Source organism: Poecilia reticulata, chromosome 14 (assembly GCF_904066995.2).
Source record: "Poecilia reticulata chromosome 14, P_reticulata-male-v2, whole genome shotgun sequence".
NCBI lineage: Eukaryota > Metazoa > Chordata > Actinopteri > Cyprinodontiformes > Poeciliidae > Poecilia > Poecilia reticulata.
In genome coordinates, this window is record NC_088843.1 from 24278199 (window position 1) to 24293425 (window position 15227).

General features: G+C 36.8%; 1 protein-coding gene across 2 annotated transcripts in view; it reads right to left on the reverse strand.

The window, feature by feature from the left end:
- Nucleotides 1-15227, reverse strand: part of doc2b (double C2-like domains, beta) — a 116041-nt gene that overhangs the window by 42008 nt on the left and 58806 nt on the right. The window contains exon 3 of one of the 2 annotated variants that reach the window (XM_008428512.3): nt 7935-7958. The exons of the other annotated variant lie outside the window; for it this stretch is intronic. Within the exon in view, the coding sequence (XP_008426734.1) occupies nt 7935-7958 (24 nt within the window). The remainder of the gene's footprint in view (nt 1-7934; nt 7959-15227) is intronic. 2 annotated transcript variants of the gene reach the window in all.

The following is a 15227-nucleotide window of genomic DNA, read 5'->3' on the forward strand; positions in this document are numbered from 1 at the left end:
CAGCAGAAATTACTGACAGCGAAATGACACACTCGACTTCCTCTCCAATAAGGAAATACTGTTTTACATTCCATCTGCGCAAATAGAAACAAAGTGACAATGATTTCTTTAGTTGGATCTCATGAATACGTCTGCATTTCCTCTGATGGTTTCAGATTATTTTCATATTCCGCTTCTGAAGAAAATATTGACTGTTCAGACAAAGGAGAATATATTATGAAAACCAAGTTAGAAAAATAACCAGATGAAGATAAACTTCCTCTGGGTGTCTTTTGATATGATTTGGATGCATCATTGATATAGAGTAAACTATATTTAATAACCTGTCGCTGATTCTATTAGTTTATATATAGATTTTGCAGTAACACTTGTGACTTAAATGCTGTCAACAACTGCTAAGATCAATCAAGGTTACTCTGAAGGGTGGTGTTCTGTTGAAATGTTATTTTGAGACAGAAACTGTACATAACAAGGTATAGTCAAGTTCCGTATTTTCTGCACTATAAGGCGCACCTAAAAACCTTCAATTTCCTCAAAGCCGACGGTGCGCCTTATAATCCGGTGCGCCTTATATATGGACCAATATTGAGCCACAACAGGTCTAGCAACTACGGTAAGCAGCCACCGACTTCATTTTCCCCCGTAGAAGAAGAAGCGTGCGATGCATGTTGGGATAGTTGTCAAAAAACTGGTTTGTTAATAAAGAAGACAGACAGAGACTGCGGCGGCAGCGTGTTGGTTGGTCTGTGTTACCCAGAAAGCAGTTGGGCACAATATCGCAACACCAACACCGTGAGTGAAACAACGACTGGGGCAGCCTACTATATAAAGTACTCGGGGACCATTTCTTTATTATACAGCCACATTTGTAGAGAACAGAACAAGTCATGTCACATACGGGACGGGTGGCAACCGTAACAGTAGCGTCTATTCTATGTGCCTTATATATGAAAAAAGTTTTAAAAGAGGCCATTCATTGAGGGTGCGCCTTATAGTGCGGAAAATACGGTAATTGTTGTTTTGAAGGCTTTTGGCACAAGTGAGGCCATCGCAAAAGCACATCCATAAAATGCAACAGATGCGACTAATTTGCATGTTTTTCTCATCAGGTCACAGAAGATCTGTGCCGGTCAGCATATTTGGGTTGATGTGCACAGTAAACGGGGTTCAAAGCAATGTTGCAAAGTGAAGTATTTGACCCCTATGTATTAACTGAGAACCCCACATAGCAATAAATATACAGGAGACCATTCACAATGACATATTGCACAGAGAACTCCTCAGGTTGCTTCAGGTCTCGACTTAAGATTTCTTGTTGATCTGTAAGTCGAATCCCAAATCTCCATTTCTGAACTTTTCCTTTCGCTCAACATCTTATTGAACACTATATGTTAACAAAAAAACTCTGCATCTTGTGTCTTCTGGCAAGTTATTCCTCTATATTTGAAATTTCCGTAGTGTTGAAATGCTCATTTTTTTGTTGTTTTGTGTTTTTTCCCCTTAAATGAGCAGCAGCACCACAAGAGGTGATTGGGGAGGTTAGAGTGGCGCTTTCATCTGCTGCTATTGTTGCCTTCAGCAAACACCTGAACTGCCACCGAGATGGAAGACATTACACGAGGCTGGCCTGCGATGAACAGGCAGCTGCGTCACACCGCTGATTGCACGAGAACGCTGTGAATACTCTGTTGATCATAATTACTGAGGGTTGGAGGGAAAATGACCCCTGCAAAAGGCAGATGGGAGTGGATCCACACCTCCTATCTCAGGCGTGTTCTTTCATAACAGCTCGGCTGAATAGCAGCCCGACATAAACGCTGCAAAATGAAGTTGTGCTCCTTTTCTGGGAAGAAATAATTACCACCACCATCATCATCATCATCATCCAGATGAAGTCGTAGCGTGGCTTGATGGTTAGGAAACAACACGGAGAGAATGCCGATCTTTTCGACTTTAATTGAAGAAAATGAGTTTTCTCTGTAGGTGCAGCTCCAACTTTTCTTGCGACCGACACTGGAGTTGATTTTTAGCTTTTACAGAAGTGAAATTGAACCCGCCTCCTCAAGTTAATTAGCTGCTAAAGACTCTGATTATTCCAAGCATGCAGCTAGCTGCCGTCAAATTTTAGATTTATGCAAATCTATTTGATAAAAGCAGATAGTCTGTGGCAAACAGTAATGTAGAATCAGAGGTACACCGCATGAAAGAAATTGAAGTCTGACAGTCGAGGTGTCTGAGTTGGTATGATCTCAAAATATAAAAGTGCATTCAACAATTTTACACACTATGCAATATTTTCACCATGCAAAAACCTAAAATTACCGCACTGTTAATGAATTTGAGTAATATTTGAACTGGTATGCTTTTAAGCTGTAACCTACAATTATTCTATTACGATTACTTAATGATAACTGAGATAAAAATTTGGTGGATTCTGCAAACATTTCAGTTAACTACATAAGCCTTTTTGTGCAGTATCACAAATACATTAATAGTTGCAAATAATTCAATTGTTTTTTTAAATTAGAAAAAAAATTAAGCAATAAAATGTTTGCTAAAGCTAAATAAATAATTTTACCAACATGTGAAAAGCTCAGTTCTTTCCACTTGACTTACTATCAAAACAGTGTAGGGGTGATCTGTTGATTATTTTTTATTTATTAACCGAGTAATAACTGGATAGCCAACGGTACTTAATGGGATGTTTGTTTGTTTTTTACAGAATCTGAGCCAGGTGAAATTAAAACCATTCCATTTGAATTATAAGTAAAACATAATTACAAGGCGGGTTTTTTCATATTTGTCAAGTTTTTCTCTTAATTACTCTGACTGTGTTGTTCTTCCACCAAACTGACTTTTTTGAGTCTGTATACTCCAGTTAATGATTGATTACTAAATTAGTTGACAATTATTTGAATAATTGGTTAATAACAATTAATCCTTTTAATCACAGTGCAATTAATCATTTCAACAGTACATATTTGATCACTGTTGAACACAAACACATTCACTAAGGTCTTTTATGTGTGGCATTAAGTTGTTGGAAACCTTTGAATTTAATAAATTATTATTTTCTTACAAACTTAAACTGAGAGCAGTGTATTGGTTGACATTAAACTGTGTTAAGTGGAAGTGAATGGCTGCTACACACTGAAGCTAGAGTTAGGACTGATCTGGTCCAGAGTTGGTATCAGGCCCAATTCTAACATAATTCTTGGATCAGATATCAGTTAATAAATATATATGCATCAATTTGAAGCTAAAGCTGAGTTCTAACATTTCACAGTTCAAGAAAGTGAATTTATGCACACGTTAATGCACATGTGGTCATTCGCATCTGCAAAAACACCATTAACACTGGAAAACAGATAAAATAACAAGAACAGAAGATGCTGACTTTTGACCCTGAAGAAGTTTGTAAACTTTGCTAATAAGCTCATTATACAAGAAAGTCTTGACACGTATTGTATCATTTATTTAGGACTACTGTTCCACTCTGTGTTCTGGGCTAAAATGTGTTGTTAGAAGTAGTTTCTAATTCTTATTTTAAAATCCATATATCATCTTAAGACCCGACGACTGATGTAACCCGACTTAAATCCCTGACATTGGAAACCACTAAGCCAGACTTTGTTTTGTAGAACATACATTGCACATTCCAGAAGGACAGAGCCCCAACTACATTCTGCAAACAACGGTTTGATAAATCAGAAATCTTTGTAAAATAAAGATACACTAAGCCTAAAATTAACATGACATCAGTGCTAATGATGACTGAATGTGAGCCTGTCACAGTAAGCAATAAATCAATCACAAGATAAATTAAAACAAGCTTGATTGTCTTGTTCGTGTACTTCTCAAATTTATTTTGTATTATTATTATGTACCTTTATTACTTGAGTTTGTATTTTCATTATCTCTACTGTGTGTATATGTTGTTATAAAACCAGTTATTGAAAATAAAAAGTAAAAAAAAAAGCTTGATAATTTCCATTTGCATGATGATTGTTTTTCTCATTTCTGTTTCCTTTTGCCAAAGACCGGATGACAAAAGGCTTCAGTCTGATGCAACTAGCCACTTTTTGAATTTCAGTTATGTTTACATAAACTTCATAAGTAACTGCATTTGTTCTGTTTTTTGTTTATTTATTTTGGATATTTAAAATGTCTTCCACTTTCAGTGTTAAATGTTAATTAGAAATTAAAATGTATTTACCATTGAGATGGTGAACTTTGATTGTTACCATTATGTTACTTGAAAATGGTTTCAAAACAACAATATAATTTGTCACAATAACTTTTGGAGAATTCATCATCCAGCAAAATGTATTATCATGACAGGCCTAATGTAAACTTTACTTTTTAATTGAATCCCCATAATGTTCCAAGATTATCCGGGTTCTGGGCTCATGAAACCAACATGTTTATTTTAAGGGAATCGTTTTTATCTCTATTTTACAGCCCTTATCTCCCACATGAGCGCATCGTCTCCATTGTGCTATCAGCCTCTTCATCGACAGGGAATACGTCTTCATTATCATAACTGAATGGCCTGCTAACACACATGTGCAGGAAGCATCAATCACTGTGAGCAGCAGATAACCAGTTGGATGGGAGAGGAGGTTATTGATCTAATACAGAGGAGACTGAACCAGAGCTATGCTGAGACGGGGGTTAAACCTTCAGAGGGCGGCTGGGGTCATGGGTCAGGCACTGGCGACTTTTTATCATTAAGAAACGATAGCAGCCAATATGGAAACTGTGCAGGTAGGTCTCATTAAATGCTATAGTCACTATTGTTGATATCGTCAACAAACTGATAATTGAAAGTTTTTTAGAGGAGAGCGGTTGGAGGATGGATACATTTTAAGAGAAAGCTGAATATATCGTGTTCTGATCGTTTCTGAAGCCTCGACTTCTTCCATTTTCCCTCATCAATTCATCGCCCACTGTCCTTTAATGAGGTTAGGTCAAGTTTTTATAGAAAACAAATTGGAAAAAAACTTACAGAAAACTGCTGAAACAATGATGATTTTTGCTTTTGAACAATAATAAATGGAACATTAACTAACATATACAATGTGTATTGATGATTTTAATGATGATATTTGACAAAATGCAATGTGTTATGTTTTTATGATGTAAAGCACTTGGAAATGCCTTGCTGCTGAAACGTGGTCTGAGATAAACCATGATGGTTTTATGACACTTAAATTGAATTTATGTATTTGTCAAACTATGTCTAGCAGTAAAGAAAATATTGAAATAAACTTTCTAGCTGGAGCTGCATTGTAAAAACAAACGACACCAACTACTATTGATTAATAATAACTGGAACATTGATCAATATATTTAATGTATATTTGTTTGATGATGATATATGACAAATTGAAATGTTCAATGTTTGCTTCATAATTGGTACTGTATTACGTACCAATTACGTACCAATTACGTACCATTTAAGCAACATGGCAGTTTAAGCAACTGCCATGTTGCTTAAATGTGCATAAAAACTTAACTGTTATTAGTTTATTCCTGTGTGTGCTCTTGTAACCAAGAAGAAAATTCAGCTGCAATAGCAAATGTTCAACCTAAAGGTGGCAGCACTGAAATGGTATTAGGCAAAATATTGCAGAATTAAATACATTTACATGAAAACATCAAAATTTGCACAGAAACCTACAGAAGCCTTAAAACCCCATTCAGACCATTTATCAGGAGAACAAAACAATATTTTTGGGTTAGTCAAACCATGATTTAAAAAGTCCATAAAGTTATTACTCAGGTTAGCTGATGGTAAATTTGGTTTGGTGATATGAGGCGTTTATGAGTGACTAAAACAAAAAAAGAAATCTCTCCAGGATGAATACTGCAGATGTAAGAAAACAGCAGCTGGTTTGCTAAAGTTAATAAAACTACAACATAAGGAAAATATTAGGTTAGTATTGACCTATAAGTATTTTGAGTGAAGAAACTCCAAACATTAAAAGGTTCAAAATGAAACTTTTACTCATATATTGTTTAGATCAGCTTGAATTGTGATTGACAGGGAGATTTACTTCATGGCAAAATCATATCAGTGTGTTTCTCTCTGACTTTTGAGAAAATAATTTAGGTGTTTTTCTTATACAAGTATTTCAAGCTTTAGCATCAGACTTGGCTTAACGCTGGAACTGCTTCAGAAGAAAATCCCTTAAAGGTGACCTCTGATGCTTCCTTGAACATGTTAGAATGGGTCTATGGCCCAACTCAATGTTTTCACTCGCACGTTAAAGTAGCTGTAAACAGATGCGTAAATATACAAACGAACATCTTTGGAAAGTAGAGGTGGAGCCTCCTGCACAACCAACAAGAATAGACAAAGTTCTTTTTGGATGGTAAGTCAACAACAAGAAACTTGTCTTTTCCAGCAGCCACTATACGGCTGACCAAACGTGCTGGAGTTCAGCTTGAGTTGCTAGGTAACAGCGCAGTGCCTGTCAGTTGTGACTTAACAAAAAACATTAAAATTTTTGCCAAAAATTTGAATTTTGAGTGTTTTTTAAGAGCTTGGGCTGTTTTTAGAAGCAGTCGAGAACCAAATGGAAGTAGAAAAACATATACAAAGTGAATCTTGCATAATAGGCCCTATTTAAGGAACTGCTTCAAAGAAAAGCTCCACTGACATGCTTTTAAGAGTAATTTTTCTAAAATAGGCATTAAGAAGGGTAATACATTTTAGGAATATCCTTCTAATTGCATTCTAAAGAATAAGCAAATCTAGGAACCAAAGATTCATCCTTCCTCTTGTCTCTTTCACCTTCTCTCCTGGAGAAGGTGAAAGAGCTCGGGTACAACACAGGGATACGAGTTGGACCAATGAGAAAACACATCAGCGTAATTACAACTTTGTGACTGTCTTTGTCTGAGTTTCTGCTTCCTTTTCACTCTGAGCTCCCACTGCTTCACGTCGGACATTCATTAACATCAGCAGTTTGAAGCCCGTCTCTCCTCCTAGTCTTTGCCAGATCTGCATACCTAGGCCAAATTTGTTTCCATCACTTTGTTGTCTTCTGCTGACATTATGTCTCCTCGTTTTTTTCCTACTCGGTCAGCCTGCCAGCATGCCTGTCTGACTGCCAGCCGTCTGCCATCTAATCTGATGTCCAGATAGTCTCTATAGGGCCTGTCTGCTCACTCCCTGCTGCCATTTCCAACTCTGATCCCACCTGTTCAGCCTGCAGTCACTCTCAACAGTTTGATGCATAACATTTAACGTGACACTAAGATTGAAATCAAGCTACTTTGAGGCAGTTGGGCAGTCTGTTTCTCAGTCAAACATGAACAAAGACGATAATAAAGAGCTTCTGCCTCTGAACTTGGGAGTCCTGGCTTGGAATTCCTTGCAGGTTGGTCTAGTCAAATCTTCTAGGCAAAATGTTTCTCTTCTCGTGTCTGAAAACTATTCTACACAAATGCTGCAGAGCAAGTGTTTGTGTAGAACGCTTGCTCTGAAGTCTTCAGAGCAAGCGTTTCACAAGAGTGGAGAGAAAAGCATAAAAAGTCCTGACCAGAAAGGATTTGCCCCATGTTCCTATCAGCTCAAGTTAAATATTTTTCCATTCTTGTATCATCAGGCTTTTAGATTTACCTAAATAATCATCATTATTACACTTTCCAAGAAGTTTGATGCCAGGTTCTTGGTCTAGCAAGTCCACAAAAAACTAAACACAAGACCATAATTTCTTTTACCAGATAATCCCCCCCCCAAAATGACTGCAGATTAACAAAAAAGAGCAAACATCCAACAAACTGATGAAAAAACCTCACAGTGATAATCTGAAGGAGCTCAGGAGGGAGATGGCGTTGGGTCGATAAGGGAGGCTGGTCGGATCAGAACTAAGGATTGATTTAGTGAAAACGGGTTGAGATCCGAGCTTAACTCAGCAGCTTACCTTTTTGTACCTGGGAACAGGAAGCTTTATTCCATCAAACATAAACCACCAACACAAATGGATGCAATGAGAGCATGCAAAAGAAAAAAAGATGGAGAAAAGAAGGAAAACAGGTGAGATAAAAACTGAAACAGTTCAAAGTAAAAAGATTACAGTTGCAGTGAGTGAATTAAGACAAAAAGTTTTAAAAAGTTCTGCCAACAAAACCAATAAAAGGACAGACATTTGTATCCACAAATTGAAACATCATTTACAACAGCCTGCTTGGTCTCATCATTAATCCATCCATCCATTCATTTTCTTTACACCTTTGTTAATGGGGTCGGGAGGGTTGCTGGTGCCTATCTCCAGCTAACGTTTGGGGCGAGAGGCGGGGACACCCTGGACAGGTCGCCAGTCTGTCGCAGGGCAACACAGAGACAAACTGGTCTCTTTAATATTTCATTAATATTTCAAAATGTTCTTAAATCATTGGATTATCATCATTTCCAAAAAAAACTGCTGGTTTATTTTTATGGCATTTCTCTCATACCTTGTTAATGCTAGAGTTTATTGGTAGAAGGTTTTTTATGTTCAACCTGCATTATGCAAAACAAGAAGTAGGGTCCTTGTCAAACTTTTCTTTTCCATCTGGTTTTTAAACCTTTCGATCCTTGATTTTCTTCAAAAATAGAGTAGAAGACTGTGTCTGATCTGGACACCGCTGACTAAAACATTAGTTAGCGGTGTCCACTACTGTCTTCTGTCTAACTCTTAACATTAGTTAGGGGAAGCTAATGCTAAGGCGCTAACTTCAGCCATGTTGATACTCACCATATACAAGCTGTTACAACATAGTATATCGCCCTCAGCAGGCCCAAGTGTGTCCTTACACACCGACCTACCTGGTTTCTGCTTCAGGGAGTGGTTCTTTGGACCAGACCTGCCACTCTATGAAACTGGGTTCAGTTTTATTGTTTTGCTGATTTTGGCTAATTGACCATAGTAGGTCTTAGTGAGAAAGCATAAACGACACCAGTGGGGATGGAAGGATGGATGTATGTATGGATGGATGGATTGATGGATGAACAGACAGATGGATGAACGAACAAATAAAACTATTTGTAGTCATTTTAGCTCCATCAGGAACTCTTTGCTTTGATCTAAACTCTGTGTCTGATCTACCGGCTGATGCGGGAACCCGACGGAGATCCGCCTGATCTTATCTATCGGACTTCGGGCTCAACAGAACCAGCGTTAACGGCTCAGGGAGGAAATCACAATAGATTTTGCTGCGGCTCAGCTGCAGCACCTCGCTTCATCCTCTCTGCTTTGTTAGACATTTCATCAATATTCAGAGCTAAACTGTGACAACTCCAAAAGAAGTTAAAACCTTATGCATCATACAAGTAAAAAACGACAATAAACTACCTTTTAAAATCATTTTTAATGTAAAACGGTACGAACAAAAAAACAGATACAAAGACATGGAATGGAAAAAGATGTAAAACTTCTGTAAGAAGCCGAGCCAGAGGATGTTTTTTAGGTGTGGGCGTAGCAGGCGATAAAAGGCCAAATGGAAAGCAATGAAAGGGTTATTGTTAGTAAAGGTTGTAGAGTGGGTGGTGCTGAGCAGACAGGTCGCCATCTTGTAATCAAACTGTCGGAGGATCTTTGATTCACAGACGGGATAGATTTACTCAGCTTGGAAAAGAAAAGGATTAGGCTAACCCACCCCAACTTTATTAGGATAGTGATTTAAACCAACATTAATCCACAGGAAGAAAATCATCTACTTTTCCTCTTTTGTTTTAGGGATGATTGCTGATCTGCTGATCAGACAAAAATAGTGGAGCGAGGAAATAAAGACTTTTAGGGTGGGAATCTTTGACTCTCACCAATCAGCACCGAAATATATTAAAGATCTTCTGTTAAATATCACCCACCAGTTAGAGGTGGGTGATATTTAAAGAAAAAAATGACATCATAATATATATTTTTTAAATACTTCCATAACAATATCACAGATTTGTTTTTTTGTTTTTTTGTTTTTTGGGGGGGGGGGATTTGGCCAAACAAATATCTGTTTACTTTTCTTAATAAAATGTGTCAAAGAAAATACAACATAAATATTTAATATGAGAAAACTTGAAAAAGTAAAAGCCTGTGCTCACTTCCTATTTATCAGAAACTTCATGTTCCCTCAAATGTAATCACACAAAAAGTGGAACAATGACCAGCATATCTGATGTGTACTGATGATTTAAACACTTGCTGGTTTTCACAATTGCTGACGCTATGATGTGTTGTTTATGTTTTTATGTTGTCATTGTCTTGTTGCTGAAATGTTCTTTACAAATAAACTTGATCGTCTAAACAAGTTGCAATAAACTGATGGATTAACATCTCAAAGTGATGAAAAGAAAGCTTTTGTAAGTTGATATAAACTGGACTTGACCACTGAGAATCAAAACTGAGAATTGCTGTCATACACTAAAGGATGTTTGTTGCACCAGGTTTTAAATGCCAACACCAACTGTGGACCCAGACATCTTAGACACAACCTTCTTTGGGTGTGTTTAATGACTTTTTGAAGAACAAAAAGTCATGGACATCCAAACATTAATTTCTGAAATTCAATCGAGAAGCACCAAATTTGAAGAAGAGGGGAAAAAAAACAATTTTACTTCAAAGATAGTTTTTTCAACTGTACATTAGAATTGAGTTCAATACATTTAATGTCTTAATTTTCACTTAGTGGTATGAAACTAATATCCAGACTTTAAAGTTCTCCCTGGAGCCTGAACTGAAACATTTGGTTTCTTTTTTATTTCCATCACTACTCAGTTTGCTCCTGGGATGGATTTTTTTAGGGCAGCTGGTAATGGGTAAATTCAGTCATTTCAAATCTGTGCCAGTTGTGTGTTCAATTTTTTTTTCCACATTGCAGAGTCTACTTTAAGACTATTAGCTTTATTAAAACCTGAAAACTTGTGAGGATCTGCAGCTGCTTTTCTGGAGACCTGGGGAAGTAAAGCCACCTTCAGATCTTCAGACCAGATCAAGAAGTCCTTTATTTCAGTAATTCCATTCTACAAGGAAATCTACAGAAGGATTTATTAGATGGAAATTAATGTATTTAAAATATTAAAATTATGTTAATGTCGGTGATTTTTTTAGCTTACAGACAAGGAAAAATACAAATATGAGTTTCTTGGAGATGTAAAATATTAAATCACACTCAAGAAATATTTTCTTGTTCATTGTACAGATCTGCATTCAGTGCCTGGTTGGGGCTCATTTTGCTTGAATTTCTGTTGTACTTCATTCTGAAGTGTTCAGGAAGTCCAGGTTGCTGTGATAACAGCCTTCAGGTTATTTGCAATGTTGGTTCTGGTGTCTCTCATCTTCCTCTTTATGATAGTCAATAGGTTATCTATGGGGTTAAAGGTCAGACCAGTTTTCAAAGTTCATTGGAACCTTTTGCCAACTTTCAGGTTTTCATGATCATTTAGGCTGCAAACGATATCTTTTTATTGATCTCATGTAATATTCTCAGTAGTGATTTATGTTATGGCCAATGTAGTCAGTTACCCAGGGCGGCTTCTGCTCTAGGGGTGGTTTAAGCTGTCACACTAAGTAAACAGTTTTTGCAGTGGAATCTTAGCTTATTTCCTTGATTGAAAATTGATTAGTTAACAAAGAGTGGGACTTTTTATAACAGTTTTGCAAATTAATTTTTGTGTTTCTTGAAGTGTATCTTATTAAAATATTTATTTAGACATTCCTTGACTGTGGTGCGGGGAAATTTGTGCTTTGATCAAAATGCAACTGAAGAACACATCATTTCATAAATGTTTCACTGATGGAGCAATTTATTTTAAATTGTATTTTCTGCAGTATTTATTTTTTGTATTTCTATTGTACTGCACAGTGTATGCTATGTTTGTGTCTTATTATTCTAGTTTCTGCCACATTTTTCTAATAAAATATTAACAGAAATTGAGTGTGTCTGTGGTTGCACATGATAATCTAAATGTGGTGGTGGTGGACGTTGGTGGACGTTGTCCCAGCGCACCAAACAGACTAGGGCCGACCTTATGATGACAACCATCAAAATGAGCAGAAATTACTGTTTGTATCTAATGAATCTGTACCAGTTTCCCTTTTTGAACTGAGTTACATTAACTTTATGATTAGATTTTAATTTATTTGAATGCAGACATCAATAACTTTGCTTTTAAGACCAGATCTGACCCCTGATTTAATTTCTCAATTTACTGAATTAACATCAACAGTTTTTTCCAAGAACCCATAAATTTGGTCAGAGATTCTATAAATGTGAACCAACTCATGGCTCAAGAAAACGTGTTTTGTTTTAGAAGTTTGTGCCTCAGCAGCAGATCGTCATGATGACTGTGGCCAGCGACTATCACAATACGAAGTGGCAAGTTTTCTGGCAAGCCTGAAGACATTATTCTGGGGAAACTGTAGGGAAATGACAGCTGTTCCTGACTGAACACCAAATTGTGGGACAGATGGACAGACAGGCTATCAGATGGACTAATGTCACCATCCTGAGACCATAATAGTAAGAGGGCAAAAGAAGAGACCTGCTTTTCTAAATCAATGTGTTGCTTATATTTTAGTGGCAAGCAGCAAGAAAATCTAAGAGGATCAGATGAGAAGTCAAACACCTCCAGTCAGGACAGACTGGATGCCAACAGGAACATCCAGTTAGACGTTCAGGAGGTTGTTAAAATGTGTATTTTCTTTGAAAAAGGTTTAAGAGCAACAGTTTGTACGAAGGTGAGAGGAGAAGGAGCTGCTCCTCCAGTAAGGCTTCCTGCAGGGAGAAGTTCACTGGAAAATTACAGCCAAGTGTTGAAGCATGGGCAGCCTGGGGAAAGTGAAGCATGTCTGATTTTGGATGTAGTTTACTCAATAACGTTGCTTTTTCTTGTAATGGCAACTTAATATTTTTTAGCTTGCAGTAAAAAATATTTTAAATGCTCAATACCAAAAAGGCCAGTTAGTTCACTGAACTACAAAAAAAAAATAGTTTAAAAATATTACCTTATTGTTTTCTTTTTTGGTAGTAGTCTTTACACTGCAATAAAAAAGCCTTCATATGTAAATTCTTCTGAAATTCTTCTATGAATTTAGAATATTTCCTGATCCAAACAGTTTCTGAGAATTCATCAGAATCTTTTATCTGAATAAACGGCTAACTGAGTTTTACTCAGTTACTGGTTTTATTGGAGCAACAGTCGGTTTGGCAGCAAAAGGAATCAGCGGTTAGAAAGCCCAATAATGGGTTTAGCAAACTAATTACACAGTGGGGACGGCCACATAACAGAATATATGAAAGAGTAAATTCATTTTCAGTGCTTGGCTAGGCAGCAGCTGAAGTCTATCTGCAGAGCAGTATAGAAAATAACAACCATAAATCAATGTGGCCTTCTGCCCACTCTGCTGTCCAACAGCGCTGCCAAGAACGGCTCCTCTGAAGCCCGGTTTCCTCCAAACCGGCTATTCACTAACACAAAAAGAGTTAGAGTTGCTGACGGCAGTGGCAGCCGTCAGAAACATCACTTCATCACAGTAAAAAGGAAAGAGAGAGCTTTTTCTCTCCGGTACATTATAGAAAAATGAAGTTTTTTTCTTTGTTAAAGCATCTTTTTTGTTACTGAACCTGTCCAGTGAGCTGGTTCATCACAATCACCACCGTAAGGATTATTTAGCAAAGGGAAGTTTGGCTTTGGAGCGGATGTTTCTGTAATGGAACTGATGCTGCGATTTTGCTCTCATAATTGCAGCACCAGTTTAATGAAGATGAGAAAGAAAAAAAATCTGTGCCAGCAAAAAATAATAGACAGAAAGTGATGAAACAAGACTCGACACCGTTAATGAAGGAAAAGTCTACAAGAGCAGAAGAGATGGTTTTAATTATCTGACACCGTGAAATGTTAGAGAAGAATGTTATATATATTTGAGTTATATATTCTTCTGAAGGTATACAACTAGTTAAGATAGGTAAGGCAAGATAATTTTATTTATATAGCACTTTTTCAGCAACAAGGCAATTCAAAGTGCCTGGAATTGCAATATAAGATACATGTCTTTATACAATAGATCAGCATCCAGATGGTCTCTGAAACTTTAATTAAAACTCTGTAGTCCACTTCCTACTTTTGGTCTCCAGTTCACTTGGCGTTCACATATGCATTCAAACTGCACCAGAGTTCACTTCAACCAAACCCAGACTGGGTGGAGGAGAGTTCACTATTTTGGTCCGTAACAGATTTGATTATACATTCACACCTCATCAAAAGAACCGGACTTTCTAGGTAAATGAACTTCAATTAAAGCGGACTGAACAAGTCAACTAGATTTTTTCATTAATATATAGCAGAGTTGAATAGAGAGTACAGCAGAAGATTAAAGGCAGATGTAGAAGAATGGATGGACAAAAATATGGATGGATGTTTTCGGTCAAAGACTGAAGGAGAAACTGAGCCAGACACTGTGTAATAGTCTGCTAATATTCTGTGTTGTGGCCATTTATGTAAAGTTTGCAAATTGTAATATTCTACTAATTTAGTTTTCTATTTTGGGAAGTTGGAATTTTTTTTAAGTTAAGTGTAGAACTCCAAACTCTGTAATTAATTTGTATATTTGAATTGATTGTTGGTAATTGTTTAGACCCTCCCATTAATTTGAGTAATTAAAAACACACCGGGTGTTTGGTGGAGCCATTGTTTGGCAAATGTTTGGTGTGTGGATGGGAGGTCTTTTGTAAATGATTTTTTTGACCACTTTTCACTTACACTTTTCACCTTTTTGTACTTGAAATGTCATATTAAGTTGACTTTCGCTTTTTTTTTACTAAGTTGTAGGACAATTTTGGTAATTATTTTGTCGCTATTTTGTACAAGAAATAAAGAATATATTTTTTCAAACAAATTAAGTCGGAAAGTGCGTTCAAATCAGAGACCACCGGTTAACACCCACGGCCTTTGTTGGAGTATTGCTTTTCGGAAACTAGAAGGCCGCGACATTCTGGCTTCAGGTTTTCAGATTATGAACAAAGGTATATTTAAAAAATAATGTTGAAAGTGAATAAAAAATACATTACTGCTGCTAAAATGTTATGTTGCCTATGACATTTTTAGTTACGAACAGAGTTGCTTCGTATTCTTCATAAAAGTTTAATCTACTTCAGTCACAAATAGTCAGGTAACATTTAAGTCAGTGTGAACCAAGGAGGTAATTTAAGAGATTTAATAAAAGATGCAGCAAAATATGAAAATA